The following is a 22,585-nucleotide window of genomic DNA, read 5'->3' on the forward strand; positions in this document are numbered from 1 at the left end:
GGGGGGTGGTTAGCTCAGTTGGCTGGATGCAGAATAACACCAATGATGTAGATTCAAGCCCCATACTGGCCGAGCTAGCTCTTGGGGCCTGTCTCCTTCCCTTGCCCCATAGTGATATCATGGCATTAGCTATGGTTAGCAACCTTTCAACAACATGGATGCTAAGTGCAGAATTGCAAACCTGGCTCTTCTCCTGCACAATAAAGGATGAGCAGAACCTTCTTCTTAAAAATGTGGCCTCTATGTTTATGAGTTTAGCAGACTGCACTGGGAGTGTTTAGGCCAAGACAGGGTTAAGAACCTTGATGTGTGCACGCAGCATAATTCCAACATATTTCTGCACATTGTGCAAAAACTGCTGCCCCAGGAGCCTTGAAGGTTTGGCCACATTTTGAAACAATTACTTCTGATTACCAGCCCTCAATTTAAACCACATCTGCATCATTCTTCACTTGGTAATCGGTTTAAATGTAGCTTCACATCAAAGTTATTTCGGCAAAGTTTGAAATCTGAGCGGAACTCCTATACCAGCTTGAAGGCATTCCTTCTACTTTCAGCATCATTCCGTTTTCTGCAGCACTATCCCAATCCAACACGGAAAAGTAGAGGTGCTTTAATTCTGCTTCTCATTCCCTGACATCTAAACAAAATCTGTTTCTTTTTAAAGTTCTACAGTTTTGGGTTAGAAAAGCGGTAAAGTACCACCCCATCATCCCTCCCCGCACACCCCCCACCATCCCCAGTGTGATATTGGGGCAAAGCTTGGTTCCTGCTCTGTGAGTTAGACGATCTCAATTGGAGACAGTATGGGTGGGATATTACAGCCCCATCGTGGCAAGGGTGTTTTCCAGTACCACCGTTGACTTCGGCGGTACTGGAAAATCTCGCCAGCAGGAGGGGCCATAAAATTCCACCCTACAATTAGCTTTCATGCCATTTCCTTTAACACATAGAAAATTAATCTGGAAAACGCATGCATGTGGGGAGTATTAGGTGTGGGTAGCATCAGATGCAGCTATGATTTCCCCCTGCTCAACACTCACTATTTAGACTATGAGATCACATGAAGAAGGGCCAATCAATTGAGATAATGGAGGGATGAAATGCCTGGGGAACCATACTCCAGTAAGAGTCAATACCCAGGCAATGGTACCACAGTGAGAGCCAGCGCCAGGGTGACCGGTACCCCAGTGAGAGTTAGTGCCCAGGTAACTGTACCCAGTCTGAGTCAGAAATTCCAAAAGAGAAGGGAATAAAAATTAAATGCACATGAAAAGAAATAAAAAAAGATATTTGGATTTAAGGGAAGGGTATTTTTGTAAATAGCAAGTGATTCTATAAGCCTACTTGCTGAGATTCGGTCAAAGGGCAGTTGATGCCTGGTGGTCAAATAAACTTCTGTATTAATAATAAACTTACTTTATATGCTTAAGTTATCATCCTATCTCCAATACTCTCCCATTTCACTTTTGAGCTTAAGCATGCTCCAATCATTATCCAGTAGGATCTATCAAAAACTAGAGAAAACAATGGTATACCAAACATTCTCATTCACCCAGTGGCAGGCTAATGCCCTCTCCTTGATCAAATGTATTCCGTTCTAATTTATCTCACAAGAGGCTTCCTCCTGCAATTTCCTTCTACACAAATACCAGTAAAATAGACAGGAACGGTCTATGACAAAGGTTTCAGGTTAAACTATTTATCGTATTGCAACTCATATAGCAATTTATATACTTTGCAAATAGCCGTTTGGTAGTACAAAACTTGAGTATTGCTAAAAAAGAGACATGCTGTTGAAGCTTTTTGTCTTGCACTTATCAGGACAGACTGAAGAATGCCAAATTTCATCTAGAAGCTACATATATTCATACGCAGGAACATGTCCTCTATGGGCAAAAGGAACATGTCCAGGCATTGTCTTTTTTGAACTAAACAAAAGCATGGGGGACAATAGTTCCCTGGTGCACTCTCCATGACAACGCCTCAACCAGAGTTGACCTGCTAACCAATCAGCACCCTTTTCTCATACGGTATAAATTGTTGCTCCCTTTGAAATTTAGCATTCTTTCATCTGTCCTGATGAACGCAAGATGAAAAGCTTCAACAGCATGTCTCTTTTTTCAGCAATACACTTTTCTATATTTGTTTAGTATCCATCAGTGGGGGTTTAATTCTTGGAGCTACACCCATTCCATATTCTTAAAGAACTGCTACTAATATAGAAGTTTCTATTGGTATAAACCAAACCAGACATACTAACAGCAACATATCACTCCCAGGTGCACCAGGGAGCCTTAACTCTCGGTGTTTAGCCAGGACATTGGTTCAGTCCAATCTCTCTTTCTATACACGCTTATTTCAGGACTCCCTCACTGGAGTAGAAGTTCCACTAAGTGCAACCAACAATCTAGGTACAAATTTCCCTTGTTTTGAGAAGTGGTTTCCCCACCACACCTCTGAGTTTCTGCACAAAATCATTGGCACATCACCAAATGCAAAATTTGCCGTGAACCAACTGAGGAGTGTTTTAAGTTATTTTTTTTTAAATATTTTGCTTTTTTAAAAACTGAGATATTTAAGATCAGTAACTTGGTGCAGTTTGATTAATACAGCTGAAAAGAAGCCTATTAAGAAAGAAAAGTAAGATTTGCATTTACATAATGCTGTTCACAACCACCAGATGTTAGAAAATGTTTTACAGGCATCCAAGTACTTTTGCAGCGTAATCACTGTTGTAACGTAGGATATTATCACAAAAGAATAAGCATTTTTAATTAGTGTTAATCCCCCACCTGGGAGTAACAAGATTTTAAATTACTGAAAATAAAATATACAGAACACACCAGTTGCTAGTTATATTAGGCTACTGTCGTCAGTTTTAATAAATTAAAATAAAGTTATATTCAAAAGTTAAAATAATCCAAAATATCCACTTAATTTTTGGATCCTCCATGAAGGCCGGCAAACCAATGTAATTAGCGGAAACTCCCGATGGTGAAGAATTTATCATGGGGGCTTGGCCAATTTTGTGGATGGACAGGCAACTAAATTCATCATGGGGGGTTGGCCAATTTTGTGGATGGGCAGGCATCTAGCTAAAGATCATGTAAACTTGAGTAGCATTGAACATAATTTGCACTTAAATTTTCGCAGATTGGGGTGTAAGGTGTTGCAAAAACCGAATACAACCATGCAGAAAGCCTACCTCATTGTCTTTCCCTGTATCATGAAGAGCTGTCTTATGACTTCTTATAACAGATAAAGCTAATTATGGGGCCAAGCTCACAGACAACAGGCTTCCTTAGACGGGCTTCTGACAAGGGGATAGTTTTGTGTGTCTTGGCTTAAAGTGTCAACATGTACACAACTGTGTCTTGAGTTTTGTCTCTCCACATCAAGATTGGTCAAAAAATAGAATCCCGAATGACAAAAAGAAAATAAACGTTTTTTTCCCTGAAATGTTTGGAAAGAGCATGCCATGATTTTAAGTAAACACTGTTTTATTGGACCCTTATGTGCGTGTAAAAGGGACAAAACTATTCATGATTCATTTTCCAGCTGGTTAACATTGTAGCGCTCATGGGGACTGTTGCAATTTTAATATAATTGCCATTTTTAAAGCAATCAGTCTTGGTTATGTGTTCTAACTACTGGGGGCAAGAATTATTGGGTGGATAGCAACATCATAGTGGCTTTCATTAAATCCTTTTTATGAAATTGCCTCATTAAATCACATTGGTTAAATCCTGTTCACCACTCCCCATTCACTAAATGGAATTCATTAAATCTTGTTTATTAAATGGCATACATTTTGTCTTGTTCATTAAATAACCTTCCATAAATCCTATTTATTAAATGGACTTCATTAAAACACATTCAATAAGTGGCATTGTTTAAACAATGTTTATTAATAACCTTCATTAATCCCATTCATCCAATTGTGCTCATTGCTTTTCATTAACTTCAGTGCATTAAATAGCCTTTATTAAATACCATGTATCAAACAAACCATGTTTATTAAATAACCTTCATTAAAATTATTAAAATCTTTTCGAAAATTATATTTGTTAAGTGAACATTAAGCTGTCCTCAATAAAATTCTCATTCATTAGATAGTGTCCATTAATTAACCTTCATTAAGTTCTGAATATTAAATAGTCTTCTTTAAATGGTCTTCATTAAGTCCTGCTCATTAAATGGTCTTCATTAAAGGACATGCTTTAAACTTTATTCATTAAAACAGTATGTCTTAAATCCCATTCCTTTAATGGCATTCATTAAATCTGTTCACTGAATGACCTCATTAAATCTCATTCATTAAATCCCATTAATTCAATGGCCTTCATTAAATGGTGTTGATTAACTGACTTTCAATAAATGACCCTTATCAAATCCCATGGATTAAATGGCATTCATTAGATGGAACTCATTAAACAATATTCATTAAATTATGTCATTACGTGACCTTCAATAAATCATGTTTATTAAATTGTGCTCGTTAATGATATTTGTTTTAATGTTTTCAACAATGTCACACCAAATAATGCCCATTAAACAGCATTCATTCAACAGTATTTATTAAGTTCTGTTCATTCACTATTCTGTATTAATTAGTATCATTAAAAGAAATTTAATAAATTATGCTCATGAAATGATATGGATTAATTTGCATACATAAAATCAATTCATTAAATCCTTTAGCCAATTAAGTGTTTTATTTGAAATATAGTTAGTATTCTAATGTAGGAATCTTGTGAACTTGTGTACAGCAAGATCCCACAACACAGAGATGAGATATATAACCAGATGTCTTTTTTCTAAAAAAGAAAATGAGATATTAGTCTTCTTCAAATAGATTCTTGGAATCATTTATGTTCATTCAAGAGTGTAGATGGGGCCTTGGTTTAATGCCAGGCTTAAAGGGGACATCTCTGACAGTGCAATGTTTCATCAGTACTGCACTGAAGTGTCCGCATGGAATGTGCCCACGGTGGTATAAGGGCTTGAACCAACAACCTTCAGACTCAAGAGGCAAGGCTGATATCTTGGTTATTATTTCTAGCAATAATCTAAATGTGAACATCAAATAACCATCAGAGACAACTTTCATGAATATGGTTAAGGTATTAAGACAAATGGTTGATACAGCACTTCATCTCATTGCTCAGGAATGTCCTTGAAGGAATTCAGATATAATAAATGTAGTGTACTGTAAACTGTCCTTGTTGTTTTTCAGTGTATGGAGATGACATTAAGTTTCTCCTATAGTTATTACAGTAAAAGTGATGATGGCTGCACTGACCATAGCCATTGCATATCTTGACACTGTTCCTCTGCAACATCTTTAAGTTTCACAGCCTCAAGCTGAGGGGCCAAAGTAGCTTTGAGCAGCACCTGCTATTTCCGCAGAAACAGTATTGGCTCAGTGCAGTCACAGATGGTGCCCACAGTGTCTTCACATTGACAATAAAGGGAATTTACTGGGAACTTTACACAATAAACTTTTACATATAGATTGAATTTCTCAATCTCTCAAAACACCTTGACTGTAAAAATTATAGTAAGCTTGAATTTCTGATGACAATTTTAATAACCAGTCTTCCTTTTCATTGACAGCAACCTCTGGCTCCTTGTGCACATATAAATCATTTGCTTGACATCTCCGCCCAACATCCCACATCTTGGACCTGTTGCACCTATTCCATTATCTCAAAAATTCATAAACCTAAAAGCAGTACTTATTAACAGACAAACTTCGATAACCTAACAAGGTGAAGCCTTTATTAAAATAGTGAGCAAGGAAACGTCACGTGAATGCACTAAGAGGCCAAATGATAAGTTTGCAAATGACCAATATGAATGGATCTTGAGCTGCAGAGAGAAACAGCAACATGTTTGATATGGAAATTGTGCCTTATCCCATGCAGTCAGCTTTCAATCCAATCTCTGCAAGATCCCAGGGAGCATAGATTGCTCTTTGCCTGCAGCTGGGGACACGTGAACTTTGTCAGTTGTCCTGACACAAGATTAGATAGGGCCTGGCTCTGTTACAATCTATGTCTGAGTGCCAGAGATTGTGCTGCGAGTTCCCAGTCTGTAGCTGCTGTAACTGTCTTTAATTTGACTGGACTGCACATTCCCCACATTTTTTCTGGAATTACGAGCCAAGCCCATTTTTTTTCCCACTATCAGCAACTTCACTTCTGGAACTTGGCCAATCGCTCTGGTACAAACTGGAATGAATGAAAAAAACCTGATCCCTGTCTCTGCAGTTCTAGTGTAGGAACATCCTGATACATGTATCCTTTATCCCAGTCCTAATCCATCTCTGCTATAAAGCTAACAATAGTGTAATGAAAACCTAACGGTTAATGCAGGCAGTATTCCAGCTCAGTGAAGTTCTGAGGACTATGAGCAAACAAATTGCATTGTCCCTTCACCAGGCCATGCCAACTAACTAAACACACCATTCCACCTCCACCTCCTCCTCCTTCCCCACCCTCCTCCACACCTCAGACAGGATCAGGGAATCACCCATCTATGTAGAGGCTCATAATCTTAATGCTGTGCATTAAACTGAGTAATGCTACATCTTGAAAGTTCTGCACTTTTTTTGCTTGTTCCATTTTATTTCATTAATATAATGATACAGAGAAGAGAGAGAGGCTGGATCAGCATCAACACATTTATATTCAGCTGCAATATCTTAAGATCTGCTATCACTGAAGTAATAATCCATGGAATGAACCCCAGAGTAATAATAGTCCCTGGAATCAGCCCCACCAGTGTAATAATTGTTGGAGTGCGTCTTAACGCAGTTATAGCTCCTGGTATCAGCCCCACCAGTTTAATAGTCCCTGGAGTGAGTTCCACTAGAGGCAGAGAGTCCCTGTAGTTAGCTCCACCAGAGTATTAATCAATGGACTGCATCTCAGCTCAGTAATAGTTTCTGTAATTAGCCCCAGAGTAATAGTCCTTGGAGTGGGCCCCACAAGGTATCAATGTTAATGCAGAACAGAACAAAGTAGCAGAGACATTCCTGCTGAGGCACTAGTGCCTCCAGGTTACAGATAAGCACGTTCAAAGAGGCTGCTGAACAAAGTTTGCAGCTTCAGTAAAACAATGGGAACTGTGTCTCACCTGAAACCCAGAGGCACAAGCAAGTATTTACTGGAGACAAATGAAGCCAGTCGCAGCTCTTCTGAAACACAACCTCATGTATATCTCCTATAAATTACCACCATAAACCACTGGGTACCACAGCCTTCTCTGCCGATGCTGCCAGACCTGCTGAGTTTTTCCAGGTAATTCTGTTTTTGTTTTGGATTTCCAGCATCCGCAGTTTTTTGTTTTTATCTTTGTTCTTATCTCTGGGTTTGAATCATGTTTATGGTACACTAGTGCATCCCCCATCACATTACTGACAGGATATCAGATGGACCAAGTCACACTGATAACTTACTAAATAAAGATAAAAGCAGCCACCATTTACTGCAGAGGGCTTCCCTACAGTTTATGGAATATTAGTGGGAATTTAATGGAATGGTCAAAACTGTATTTCTTAAATAAGAATAGTGGTTATTTGATATTAATGGTGTCCACCATTTAATTGTTGGCTTTGTGCAGAATTATTACATGAAAGCAGCAGACTTTCAATCCGGATTGCTCTAAATTATACTGATGAAATAAGGAAAATGGTATTATTAAATTAATTATGTAGCAGGCCGGAGTGGGCCGCTATTCTAAACTTTACTATAGGAAGATTTTTAAATATTAAATTTGCAGATTCAGACAGGACTGGGTCCTGAGGGGATGGGAAGAAAATATCTTTAAATTGCAAGCTGGAACAAGGCACTTAAAATAGCTTTTATTTAAAACAGCAATGAGAAAATAAGAAAGACTATTTTTTGCACACAGAAGAGAATGAGGAGGATCTGAGAGGTGAACAGTGGCTTTGTCCTGGTGCTTTGTAATCCTTATGTGGTTGAGTATGTAACTAAAGGTTACTTTGAGAGAGGATCTCTGCCCTCACCTAGATCTCTTGTTAAGACTAAGGGACCCAATATCTTCCAAGATGACCGAACAACAGCAGAACTCCATATCCTTTTGTCTTCACTCTTTCAGACTGAACCAAACAGTTTGCAACCTTGGCATCTTATTCACTCCTCAGCTGAGCTTCCAACTCCATGTACTTGACTTTGCAAAAGTTGCCTTAATCCACTCCTGTAACACTGTATATTTCTATTACTGAAACCATCACCCATGCCTTCTGACCATTTGGTAAATTTTCACCGAGCCTGCCCAGCAGAAAACGGACATGTGTTCAGGAGCCTGTTTTAAACGCCAGCCGATTTTATTTTCTGATGAGGTCTTGTCAATTATCCACTGGAAAGATGGTTAAAATGATTCTCTTCCAATGCTGTCCAGGCTGGCCTCCAATATTCCACCCTCTGTAAATGTCAACTCATCCAGAACTCTATTCCTTTCTCCTATCTTGCACTAAGTCTTGTTCACCCCTGTCCTTTTTACCTTTATTAGCTGATTCTTCAATAGCTCCAATTTAAAATTCTCACCCTTGCACTTAAATTCTTCCATAATCTAAACTCTCTGACTATGTAGCCTTCTCCATGCAATAATACTGCCATGCATCGGTATCTGAATCTGGCCTCTTGTGCATTTCTCCATTTCTGTGCCTTTTTTAATTCCTTCATAGGATAAAGGCATTGCTGGCAAGGCCAGCATTTATTGCCCATCCCTAATTGACCTTAAGAAGGTGTTGGTGAGCCACCTTCTTGAACTGCTGCACTCCATCTGGTGTAGGTACACCCACAATGCTATTAGGGATGGAGATGCAGAAATGTCACCTAGTGACATCAAAGGAGCGGGATACATTTCCAAGTCAGGATGGTCTGCGGCCTGGAGGGGAACTTGGAGGTGGTGGTGTTCCCATACATTTGCTGCCCTTATCCTTCTTGGTGGAGAGGTTGCAGGTTTGAAAGGTGCTGTCAAGTTGCTGCAGTGCACCTTGCATACGACACACACTGCTACCACTGTATGTCAGTACTGCCTGGTCCCCATATTCTGGAATTCCCTCTCTAAACTCCTCTGCTTTTCAATTGCTGTCTCTTCATTTAACACCCTGCTTAAAAATCACCTCTCCAACTGAATAACAGAAAAATAATTGCCACTACAATTCACAATGGAGCCAGTTGTTATGCTGCAGGACATTACTGTGTCATTTGCATGGGATTCCATTGCAATAACAGTTGCATGAGGCTGTTCTACCTGTCTCCTCCCCTCTCCCCAAGCACTCAAAATATTGAGTTTTTCTTTAATATGGACAGGTGAATCTCAAACATTGCAGGATGCAAATTACTTCCTGACTAATTGACCCAATTCCCTCACACTGTGAAACTCAGTAACAGCTCCATGCTTGTATTACTGACTGCATCTCAACTGGCATTAATCCAGCATCCTCACATGGTCAAATTCCATAATCCCCATCAACCAGCAATGTATGTCACTAACTCAAACCTCAGTGTTGGCGATTTTGTGTTTGGATCAGTAACTCCTCCAAGCTGGTGCCCTATGTCATTGACTCTCTCTCTCTACTGATGTTAACTCAGCAGTTAATACTCAGAGATCTTGGGTACAAAGGAGTTTGATCCAATCATTTAGGGTAAAAACTGCCAGGCTAGCTGCACTTGCTGTAAATCAGAAGATACACATTTGACCAGGACGTGCAACTGATGGGAATGAGGAAAATCAATTGTAGACATTGGGCTGAAGTGTAAAAGTGCCTGAACTGAATTTCGCTTCCACACGCACACTGACCCTGGGGGACTCAGCCTGGGCTTCCGCACACTGACCCTGGGGGACTCAGCCTGGGCTTCCGCACACTGACCCTGGGGGACTCAGCCTGGGCTTCCGCACACTGACCCTGGGGGACTCAGCCTGGGCTTCCGCACACTGACCCTGGGGGACTCAGCCTGGGCTTCCGCACACTGACCCTGGGGGGAACACACTTGGTCTGTAATACAAAAGTGGTTGGACAGCTAGCGATGTTTTTTCTTCATTTTCTGTGCATTTATTTTGTACTCCCATTTTATTTCTTGTAATTTTGCTCTTTATTATAACTCTTCAAAGGAACTTCATTGGCTATAAAGCACTTTGGGATGCGCTATGGTCATGAAAGCTTACACTATTGGGCACTTTTACATCTGTCCACTACATTTGCAGCCATGTGACATTTTCACCTCCCTGTATCATATTAATTCAGCCCATGACACTTTGACGTCTGTGTATCAAATTCACGGGATGCCAATTTTAGGAAAAAAGTCCCCCCAAAAAAACTTTTAATACGGTGTTCAGCCAGACAGCAATGAAGTGGGCCTGATCCCTAGGATCACTATCAATTACGGGGAAAAGAATCACACACAATGATAAAGGCTTGCAAGATTCATCCAAATACAAGGGATGTGGTCCATAACCTAGAACTGAACTGTGCCTCAGAAGTACATAGAAACATGTCCTACCTCGCTCACACTGTGGTCCAGTGAACCCGTACACACATGCACAGCGACTTGGCCCAATGCATCGTCCTCCGTTCTGGCAGCCGTTTTTGCACACAGCTAATAAGGGAAAGAGATGACATCTGTTGGCAATGTGCCCACATCATTGGTTTGGACAAAGACACAATAGTGATTTTTTTCAACCATTTCAAATGCATTAAATATGGTTTAGATTAAATACAATTTTTAACAGAAACAAATGTAGCCATTACAGATTCTCAGCACAAGTCAGTGTGAAATTGCCCTGAAACTTATACAGCACAAGCCAGATCCTTGTATCGATCATGGCTTCCTGGAAATTTCCAACTTTTTGTTCAACGAAGGATGTGCCAAATAACTTCAAATATGACAGGTGTAGATTGGCATGAAGATATATCATAGGATATCTTTAATTGCATTCCATATGGGTTACATCAATAGGTAATGGCACAGGCCTGCCATCAGGTATGTCCTAGACATTAGAATGTTCGCCCCAGGCCTTATTTATTATATTAGCCTAAACCTGAAATTATTGGCGCTCCTTGTGTATATTTTGGCAGGAATTCACTTCCGTTTTAGCTGACGGTAATTGTTTTGAATATGGGAAATAACACAACCAGTGTAGCTATGAAATATGAAAGGTTAACCACTAGTACGGATAGTTATTGTGCTTATTGTACAGAATAAAGACTGCCATCAGCCCTCATGCTGGACATTGATGCAGATCAGGCATCTGGTGCTAAAAGCACAATGTAACTGCAGTCAATCCTCTGAGCTTGTTAAAAAAGCAAGAGGTGGTCTTGTATCACTAATGTACAGGTATAACCCTGCATGATTAGCTACAGACCACTGCTGTTTTCTGGATAGGTTTAACCCAATGAATGGACTGAAATTGCTTGTAGCTCTGCTGTTTCTGTAAGGAGTGGGAAGCACTTGATCATCATTCTCTTCAGCCCTCTCCATTCTGTCTATGCACTGGATCCAAGATGAAGTCTATTTGCAGGAGTGTGGTGTTGATACTCACGCTGCCCACAGTGTGTCCCAGTGTATCCTTTCTGGCAAACGCAGGTGTCATCCGAGCAGGATCCACCGTTCATACACCTGACATTACACTGCTGAACTGCAAGGAGAACAAAGCAGGTCAGTTGACTGCACTTACAGAATGACAGAAATCAATTTGCCTTCCTCACATGTGGCACTTGCTGCAGCTGTGCTCAAACGTGGCTTCAAGGATGCATCATAAACATGCTCAGTAAGGCTCAAAATCCATCACTTTATTGCAGGCTATCCTTACTCAGCAAATTGGGTTAACGAAAAGCTCACTTCCAACTTCTTTGCTTCTGACTCTGCCTCACCTGTGTCTGACTGCACGCAACCTATTCGTCAAAGTGATTCTGCTGAATTTGATTTTCTATAATTGTAGATTGAGGTGCATTTTTAGTTAAAACTGGAGAAAAATGATTATTAAAGATAATTTGATATCATGTGGAATGGTGGGATCAGAGTGAGATTCTTTTCCTCAAATGATTTATTGTGTTAACAGTAAAACAACCGAAGGAGGAGTATTTTATCCTCTTGGAGTTGAACTGAGCTGGATTTTTTTTCTTTACAGTTTTTCTATTTTTAATTGGCTTCTGGGTGGGAACGGGGCAGAAAGGAGATCTTCAGTGCTGGAGAGAGATAAGGTGGACGTCAGCCACCTGCATCACTTTGAGTTAGATCATCACTCCGCAACCTTGGGGTTATATGGATCATCTTGATCCTGACACCATTTGTCCTTCTGACTGGAGCACAGAGGAAGCTTTCACCTTTACTGGAGCGCAGAGAGGGCAATCTCACAGAGAGGGTAGAAGCTGGCAACAGAATCTCACTCCTTTTCCTTTTGTTTCAATTAATGGAATGCAAATCAGGACTGTTCCATAATTGGCACATGATCCTCCCTGTCCAATCCTCCTCTCCAAATTCCACCCAAGTGGTGCTTAACACACAGGCACGCTGGTGTGTCCTCAAGCTCGGGAGGGGTCATCGAGAGGAAGAGAATAGAAATCAAAATAAATGAGGCAAGGTAAAGCTGGATTTGGATCCTGCTGTGAACCGGCCATTTGAAGCCACTTGTTGACCTCTACTTTAATGAGCTTTCTCATCCAGCTCACACCTTTGTGTTTGTTTATTTGAATTATTATTTCAAGGGCTAAGGGAGAAGTTGTGGGTGAGAGAGGCCAGAGGGTGACCGAGGATGGGGAAAGGGAGCGTGGGGGGGTGTTGCTGGTGGGTTGCTGGTGGAAGGTTGTAGCAAGCAGATGGGGGACACATTAACATACTTTTAATGCCTTGGGAAAACAGTATGGCTGCCAGCTGTTATAACAAAGGAGAGAAGTAGCCCTCCATCATTCAAACACATATTATTATAATAAGAAGAACATTGCCTATTCCTCTGTATGTGCATGCAGCTGGATTTGTTTGATTTTCCATACCTAACAATGGGAAAACACTCAATGGGCCAAACAGCCTCCTTCGGTGCTGAACTATTCTTTGAAACTTTACAGAAATGTCAAGAAAATACCACTCGGGATTTTTTATACATATTAAATTAGGATTAATTATCATCACACTGATGAGAATTGAACAATTTGGAAATACATTTTAAATACTGATCTAATGTTTACGTTCCAGCCATTTAAAACAGACCAGGATTGAATTCTCTTGACCTCCCATTATAGTTTTGGTGGAAACCCCGATGAAATGGCACAAATGACCTGTTACACAGTTTCTCCAAGGTTTCTCCTGATCTTCTGATGAAATCACACCAGAATTAAACAGCAATTCTGCCTCACAATATCTCCTAACCAAATATCTGTTCATTTTTAATGGTACTTTATAATAGTTGCATGTTTGTATCCAGGAATATTCACTAAATATCATATCTAAATGACAATAGCAAGTGACTGTTATCAATTGAAGGACAGAAAATGTTGCTGCAATAATGGGCTTTCAAATCACAAGTACTCCAAATGAATTAATGTGTCTTGCTCTTGGTTCTTAACTCTGTCCTGTTGTGATCTCCACAATTACTGTGTTTATCCCAGTGGGACTGTGAGAAGCAGGTTACAGATGTCAGGGTGTAGTCGTAGTCACAGCAATTGTTTATAGTGTAAAATAATACTCAAATGGCCATCTTGTTTATGGATAGGTGAATTTATAGTTTCAAATAGCCAAATGTCAGATGTGGTTCAGTGGGTACCTCTGAGACAAGAAGGTTGTGGGTTCAAATCCCACTCCAGAGACTTGAGCATAAAAATCTGGGCTGACAAGCCAGTGCAGTGCTGTTGGAATACTGGCTTTTGAATGAGATCTTAGACTGAGGTCCTGTCTGCCTTCTCAGTTAAAAGATCCTATGGCACTATTCTGAAGAGGAGTGGGGGAATTTTCCCTACTGTCCTGCCCAATATTTATCCCTCAATCAATATCACTAAAACAGATGAGCTGGTCATTATCACATTGCTGTTCATGGGACCTTGCTGTGCACAAATGGGCTGCCATGTTTCTTAGATTACAACAGTGACTACACTTCAAAAGTAGACTGTAAAGCAATTTGGAATGACCAGAGGTCATGAAACTATAAATGCAAGTCTTCTTTCATCCTGGGAAATAAACTCTCTCCAAGTGATTTCCAGATTGTAATTCATATTAACAGCCTACTCATATGATTAGTCTACTCACTGCACCAGCCCTTGGAGAGTTTGACCAAATTCTGCTCTTCTACCTTACCACTGACAAGAGATTCCTCAAATACCAAGAAGCCACAGGGCTGTTACAATTAGCTTTGCAGTTCACATGATGCAGAACATGCTCTGCATTGACATTTCACTGCAGACTTATGACTCAGACTGCTCTATGCTGTCACTAATCAGAGCAATGGTTCACAGTTCTCGCCCATTAACCCCTCTCACCATGCCTAGAAGCCATGAGCGCTGAGCCACCCAATCTAAGCAAAGTGATTATCTGACTATGTTCATCCCTGAAAGGGTCAAATTCTTCTTCAGCTGGAATGCACTCAGACGTGAAGATAAATGTTCACTTTCTGACTACTTGTGCAGGTGTCTCTCTGGGACAAAATGTGACCCCCCACCCTCACCCGCCAGTGGGAAGTTAATTATTAAACTATCACGTTCTTGTCTTTCTCCTGGTGTTAACTAGAGAGTGGAACTTCCTTTGTGAGGGATCAACACTTGCCCTGTAAATCTTTGATATAAAAAGTCAGTGCAGAACTAAACACTAAAGCAACTCAGAATAAGTAGGATAAGAAACTAGGTGACTTCATGAACTGATTCTGAAACAGATGGAGTCATCATGGCCTAATGAAAACACAGGACAGGGCAAGCTGTCATATTCTGTTGCCAAAAAAAAAACTCCATTAGTTACATCAAGGTTCAAGCACCCAGTCACTCGACAACATTATGTACAATGTGCAAATACCTTCTGTGGAAAATTGAAATTTGATCTGGTTCCTGGGAAGGCAAAGTTGTTACTGGCACAAGATGTCTGATGCAGGACAGCAATCCCACACAACTATCCAGTTCAGATACATTCTGCACCAAAACTGCCCACATGTTCTTGTCCAACAAGCAAAGATAATGATATCTACACAGTGGCTGCAGTGTAGAATTTCTTGTGGCTGGTAGTTCTGCGAAGTGTGGCAGAGTTTACTTATCTCTGAATCTATGTGCACCTAGACTCTATGATCTAAATCTCCCTAAATTTATGGTCCTTATTTTAATTTCTACCTTGATTCAGTTGTTGTGCCATTGTTAATTGGGAGACAGAGTTAGACAGGAGCCAAATTGAACCCAGGATGGCAGGATGAAAGTTTCCTCTGTCTGTTGGATGTAATGCCACCATAGGTATTATGGAGGAAGCTTTACTCTGCATTATCCCATGTTGTACCTGACCTTGGAGTGTTCAGTGGGACAATATAGAGGCTGATTTACATGGCATCTAATGCGTACTGTACCCAGGGTTGGTGCAAGAGTATTAGGCACCTTAGGCGAACCTTCAACCTTGCACTGCCCCTTCCTACCTCACAAATAAACTTTTGAAAATTAATATTGTGCATTAGTGTGAATAAAAATTCTGCATTTATAATTACAGATTAAATTATGTTCTTTGATGCTATTTACTGATTCACGGTTTTGAATAGATATGTAGATGTACAAATTGGTAAAAATGTCACATAAATAGAATAATACGAAATTTTGGGAAAGACTGCAATGTAAATACATAGAAGTCTATCAATGGTGCAATTGTTTCCGATTTTTCATGGCCCGTCCAACCATATGGCTGGTAGACGGGCAAATTGACCAGGTGGACTTTGCATTTCTCATCAAAACTCATCCAAGGATGGGATGAGGTTTCCATTATTAAATAAAATAAAAATAAAAATCTGTGAGCAGCATTTTTATCATCTATATGTTCAGGTGCCCGATTGCGATGCCTAGACATTTTTTTCCTGATTTTTCAAACTTTATTTCATGGTATTTGTATCTGAAGCTCCATGAAGCAGCTCTCTGGGCTGGCCGTTAATTGGCTAGCCAGCGTGAAATCATGGTTGGGGACCAATCGCAGTTGGCGGTCCTTTTCCCGACAACTCTTGGGGCCGCCAATCATGCCCACCGGCCGAGCTGAAATTGCAGGCCTACATGTATGTCAATATAAATGTGGATGTATATCACTAGATCTAGACCTTTCATTTCAACTGCTGAAGCTTGTTTGTTTACATATGTAGTTTCATAAAGATGTGTTATATGAAATATTACTTTATAATGTCATTGGCTGGACATACATATGTATTGATCTTTTTGGAAAAGAACTCTTTTCCTAAAAAGGGCACTGGCTTACAGCAGCAACTATTTTGCATTTACGAAGGACACAAGTTGCTTTTATGGACACACAGAGCAGGATTTTCCCTTCGTCGGGTGGGTGGGGGGGCCCAGGGGCAGCCGTGAAACAGGCCACCGCCCACGGTTTCACGCTGGCTGACCAATTAACGGCCAGCCAGAGCGAAAGGCGAGCTGGAAGGCTCAGCGCTGCTGGGGTGGGGGTGGGAGAAGGGCGAGCGCAGAAATCAGCGCGTGCACGGGGGAGCGCGCTCTGACAGCTCCCTGAGGGCACAGAGCTGCCTCAGGGAGCTGAAAATTTGGACAAAGGAAAAAAGATTTAATAAATGATATAAACATGTCCCCACATGTAACTCAGTCACATGAAGGAGTACTTGTTTAAAATGAAGTGGAAACTTTTTTTGCATTTTTTATTTTTACTTGCCATTGGAAACCTCATCCCGCTCATGCATGAGGTTTCGTAAACATGAGGTTTTGTAAAAAACGCAAAGGTCACCTGGCCTACTCGCCCACCCGTCAACGTTGGATGGGCAGCAAAAAATACAAATTAATGAATTGCTTAAGGGCCTTAATGGGCCTCTTAATTGTCAGCAGGCATGCTGCTGACTCGTGTGCATCTGTCAACCGAAAGATCACAAGAACACGCGATGACATCAGGATGCTCGACCAACATCGTTGCGCATGATTTTATGCTTGATCGGGTCAAGCGCATGCCTGCCCGACAAACGAAAAATCTTGCCCACAGAGGCTATGGAGGTTTCAGAAAGAGAGCATGTGATCCAGCCTGGGTCTAAAACAGATTTTGGATAGTCAAAGAGACTGCCACAAGGGCAACAGCTTTACCCCCATCTCTTTCTTTCTTTTGAAACGTCTCTCATCAAAGCTGGGCTGTTTGTGATTTGAAAAAGCCACCAGAAGACCTCATTGCTGCAAGAGGAGAGTTCTTAAACAAGACTTCCAAATCAACACCACTGTCTCAATGAGAAATCCCAGGACCCTTCAGCTGTGAACGAGTATCTGATTTTACTTGTTACTTGGCTAAGTTTTTAATGCCTGATACTCTGCTGAGTTTTACTTTTTTTTTTGCATGTTTGAGGAGATTGCATGTGTGTGTTGTTTTTGCATTAGTGGGTAGCTGGAAAATTTATGCATTTTAAACTTCTGTTAATAATTTCTTCATATTTACCTGTGTCAGTTTTAGCACTAAAACTAACTTACTTGTTAACTTGAGGAACCTGGCTGGCTTATTTCTTGCACCGAGCTACGCAACAGCTAAATATATATTAAATTGGCAATATCACCTCTCTTTTAAATTCAAACTACATTATAACCAACTCAGAAGTGGGACAAAGAGAAGAGTCAGCTCACCCCGTTAACCTGGCTGTAACAGTAATTTGATGAATAGCTCATTCAGTTTTCTGCTGCCGCATCCCTCTGTGCCCCCATCCCCCCACCCCCTCCAAATTTTGTTGCTCTAGGCAACCACCTGGTTGCAGATCGGGAGGTGTTTGATGGGGCAAGGTACAGATAGCGTTACTCTACAGCTAACCATTAAATTTACCAAAGAAGTGATTTGGTGCCTGCATTTTGTCACATTATTTATAGAATCAATGCAATGCCACTTACTTGAACCAGATCCACATCCTGGGGAGAGCTGCCCGTTGGCACAAGTGCACATGTTTGGTCTGGAGCAGAATCCATCACCACACGTGTTCCGACAAATGGCTAGACAAAGACAAAAGGAAATGTACTGCAGGAACTGGCAGCGTAGTGTAAAGCAATCAAAGATATTTTTGGCTGTTATTAGGTCACCTTTAACTCAGTTGAAGCCAAGACTCATCCATTTATGGTCACGTTACAGTGTCACGTTTACAGTGATGTATTGCTGTTACAGCTACAGTGAAACTGTAGTTATATTGATAGTTGATGATATCTTGTTTAATTTACAGTGACACTATGCCGTTATGTCTCCAGTGATGGTATGTTGTTACATTTGAAGTGACACTAGGCAGTCAGTCAATGGGTGACAGCTTTTCTAGGTTTGAATTGGTTTTACACATCAAACATTAGCTTGCTGTGTCCCTGCTATAAGAATCTTTCACTTTTGACTGGCTGGACATGCGCATTTCTTTTTATTAATTTCAGCCTATCAAAACCCCCACAGGTTGCGCCAACCTTAAAATGAAGGGGAGAAAGAAGTAAAATGATTTGGAACAGATAGGTTAAATCAGTTCGATAGACAAGAAAAATAGTTTAAGAGGAAACGAGTGGAGAAAGTGAGAAATGAACATTTATATTCCCATTTAAAAAGCTTTGAGTAAGTTTGAGTGTTAATGATGGGAATAGCTGAAATCTGAGAAGCTATTTAACTACAATAGTAATGTCTGGCTCTGTGTTAGATTGTGTGAACCCAAACCTGGGCTGGACTTTACAGGGGGGTGCACTGTTCGGATGCACCCCCCCGCCCAACAACCAAAAGAGATGTTGGACCCGAACTGACCAACGTTAAACAAGCCCACCCTGTAGCCATAACGCACTTCCAGTGGTATTAAGGAGATGAGGATCGGACTTCTGCCCCCCAGTGGGAAGTCTAGCAGTCCCAGCAACACCAGAACACAGTCGTGGGCACTGCTGGGGCTGCTAGCAGGATTAGGAAGAAGACAGCAATGGATCCCGAAGGACCGGGTCTCGGGGTTTCGGATGGGGAAGGTTTGGGGAGCCTAGGGAGGAGGGGCGAGGGGGATGAGGGCATAGGGGTTTGGTGGCCAGATGGGAAATGACAGTAGGGGAGGTAACATATTGGGGGGTGCACCCTATGAGCACAGGGCACCCCCGAAGAATGTACCTCCTTCCTTCCCACCTTTTAATCAGTTGGGTTAAGAAAATGGCCTGTCTACTCCCGCCCACCTGCCCATGCCAACCATATTATGGTGTGAGCAGTGTAATATTCAGGTTAATTGGCTTGGTAACAAGCTCAACTGCCTGTTAATTATTTTTTTTAAACTGCGGGTAGGCTTCTCATTTCAGCAGCTGCTCCCTACTGTTCTACGGGGATTGGGTCAGGGTGGGTGGGCAGGTGGAGGGCCATTCATCCTTTCTTTGTGCACTCCTACTCACCCTCAACGCGACCCCCCCGCCCCACCAACCCCCCTCTCCCCCCCTGCCAAAAACACAAATTCCAGCCCCTTATTTAAAACACTGGCTGGCCTGTGGACTCATTTGGATTCACAGGCATTAGGGTTGCCAATTGAAGGGACAGATTCCTGGAAGTTTCATCACATGGCCTCCCACCTTCAATGACCCTACATAGTTGAACAGCCTTTTTTCTCCCCGTTTCCAATATTTCTAGAACTAATAAACAAAAATATTCACAGAACATAAAAGAAATATAATTATTTTTAATGCTGCTATGATTTCCCTCACAGGTTGCTGGGGGTGTCCAAGAGATTAATCTTCAATTCCTGGAGGCTGGCAACCTGAACAAGTTAGTCCAAGGGCTGATGTCTGCTGCAAGACTAAAACTAACACAGAAAGATTATGGTTTATTTCTGGAAAGTGGCAGTTAGATATTGCATCAGGAGCTCCATCTCTGTTCAGCAATAAATGGTCTCCAGGACAACATCATGATGGATTGATATTAGCTTCGAAGAGAAAAAAAACATAAGCTAAAGAGGCCCAGATTAAATAAGTTTCCCCAATGGATAGAGCTGGTAGTACTTACGCACAATACATTGGTTACCACCAGGCAATGTTTTCCATCCAGGGCAACAATAGGAATGAAATCGAGATCCACAAACATTTGGCCTGAAAGAAAATGAAAGATATCAGTTGCACAGTTTCCTCTGGCCTCATTGGTCCCTGTGGCGCTAGCTATACTCAAAAGTACTGGTAAAGGTGGAGTAGATGTATGGACTAGGATTATTGCTGTTACTTCTCCCTATCACCAACCATATCCATGTTGTTTGCTTACAGTGATGGTAATAATACCACAATATTAAAGGAATGGAATAACTCCTTCCCTGCAGATTGCACTATGGTTTCTTTTATACTCAGCTCTTTTGAAAGCTTCATTCTAGGTGTTTCTGGAAACATGCCGAATTCTGTTTGAGATAACTGTAGAAAATTATAAAAATATGCGAAAGTGTAGTGAGATCATAATTCAGATCAAAAATAAATCCAATGATGCCAAATCATCCATAGTTCAGAAAGCTTTTAGTTTCCACCCTTGAACCACATGCAGCAGCCCCCCCACTCCCCCTCCAGCTGGAGATACAACATGGTCAGGCCTACATTCACTTCAATATCATTCCTTAGTCAATTCAATAAGAGATGTCTCTGTGCAATCCATTGCCCCTCACCTAGCCTTCTCACCCTCCAATGTTTTGGGACTAAGGGACTGTGAGACTGACACTTGAATTCAACACTAAAATCAAAGCAAAATATTGAGGGTGCTGGAGATCTGAAATAAAAACAGAAAGTGTTGGAAAATCTCAGCAGGCCTAGCAGCATCAATGGACAGAGAAAAAGAGTTATGCCTCTTCTTCGGAGCTCCAGAGATGCTTCTTGTTCCAAGGAAGAGTCATGTTGAACTCAAAATGTTAACTCTGTTTCTGTCCCCACAGATGCTGCCAGACCTGCTGAGTTTCTCCAGTATTTCCTGTATTTATTTCTTGAATCCAACAGTCAGATTCTCACTCAAGGTTTATAGGAACATTATTAGATTCACAACTGTTTGACACTTAAATCCATTTGTCAGTGATATAATGGACCTTAGTGGCTCTCAGTCAGATCACTAATCAGATCTGCCGTCTCAAACAGAAGGTCAAATTAAGATGTTGCCTCACTTGAGGCCACACCTTATCTCCAGACCATATTGTCACTGCAGTTACTGTGATATTCATACAACGTGCACTGACTCCCCCAGATAATTCATCCTCTTGCTGTTAGAGCCTTCCTGTAAGGGAATATGGAACATTTTCAAAATATCAGCAATTCCTGGCAGATGGTGCAGAGGGATTTGAAGGCTTGTGGAGCATCATGTTGAGTTGAAATAACCTTTCCCAACAATCCAAAGTACGTGCCTGCTTCAGGTCAATATTGTAAACTCTGAATCATCCACAGATAATTTGAGCCAAGGACTGATAGTATATAGGTTATTACAACAAGAATTCAATAACTCTGGTGGGATTTAATGTTGTTGAATAATCCAAGTAAATAGTTCAAACAAAAAGTTTCCTCTAATCTGACTTTGTACAAATAATGAAAGAGAAATATTCAGCCTGCCTTGTGATTATGCAAGTGCCAGTGTTTAGAAGAGAGACACTGATATAGATGCCTCTCTAGGAGGATGTCAGGCTAATGGAAAATGACTTTCAGGATAGGTTTGATAACCGGTTTCAAACATGTCTTATATCTATGTGTTACTATGGACTGAGAGCATTATTTTACAGAAGGAGCCATACTGATCAGCACTCCCCTGCTCTCAATTATCCAAAAGCTGGGGGCAAGTAGAACTGAGTTAATATGCATGTCAAGCATGGACCCAATAATAAGATTGTTTTGTCATAACATCATATTCACACTTTGAATTGGTAAATCAAATTGTGTTGGTAATTCTTAACTGATTGCTGGCTTGGAGTGTTGTATTGGTCACACTATGTCAATTAACATGCTGCTGCTCTGCCATCAGCTGCTATGCCCTGAGATGTGGAATTCTCTCCCCGAAACCTTTGACCTCTCTACCTCCTTTAAGACACTCATTAAATCCAACCTCTTTGACCAATCTTTTGGCCATCTGTCCTAATGTGGCTTGGTGTCAGATTTGCCCACAGCAGTCACTGCAATATTCACACAGCATACACTGAACCACCACCAGCCCCCACCCAACTCCCCTACCCCTCCCCTGGATAAATGGCCCTGCTGCTGTGAAGCACTTTGAGATGTTTTACTATGTTAAAGACACTTTATAATCGCATGTTGTTGTTGCTTCCAAGGCACCGATTTCCACTTACACCAATACCAAATCTAGTCAACTCCAGATGGATACCAGATTCAAAAAGGAAATCCTAATCTTCCGCTCCAAACCCTTTATACCCATGTCCATTGAATATGACTGCTATCCAAGCAAAACATTCCAAC

The 22,585-nt window shown here is 41.0% G+C and overlaps 1 protein-coding gene across 1 annotated transcript in view; it reads right to left on the minus strand.

Moving 5' to 3' along the window:
- fbn2b (fibrillin 2b) overlaps window positions 1–20,539 on the minus strand; it is a 207,746-nt gene extending 187,207 nt beyond the window's left edge. Inside the window, exons 1-5 of the mRNA XM_041205515.1 lie at window positions 20,418–20,539; window positions 20,169–20,251; window positions 18,074–18,172; window positions 11,578–11,673; window positions 10,539–10,634 (exon numbers count right to left, since the gene is read on the minus strand). Coding sequence (XP_041061449.1) covers window positions 10,539–10,634; window positions 11,578–11,673; window positions 18,074–18,172; window positions 20,169–20,251; window positions 20,418–20,539 — 496 coding nt within the window. The remainder of the gene's footprint in view (window positions 1–10,538; window positions 10,635–11,577; window positions 11,674–18,073; window positions 18,173–20,168; window positions 20,252–20,417) is intronic.
- Window positions 20,540–22,585: the final 2,046 nt, after the last annotated feature.

The sequence above is a fragment of the Carcharodon carcharias genome, chromosome 14, assembly GCF_017639515.1.
Source record: "Carcharodon carcharias isolate sCarCar2 chromosome 14, sCarCar2.pri, whole genome shotgun sequence".
In the NCBI taxonomy this organism is placed as follows: domain Eukaryota; kingdom Metazoa; phylum Chordata; class Chondrichthyes; order Lamniformes; family Lamnidae; genus Carcharodon; species Carcharodon carcharias.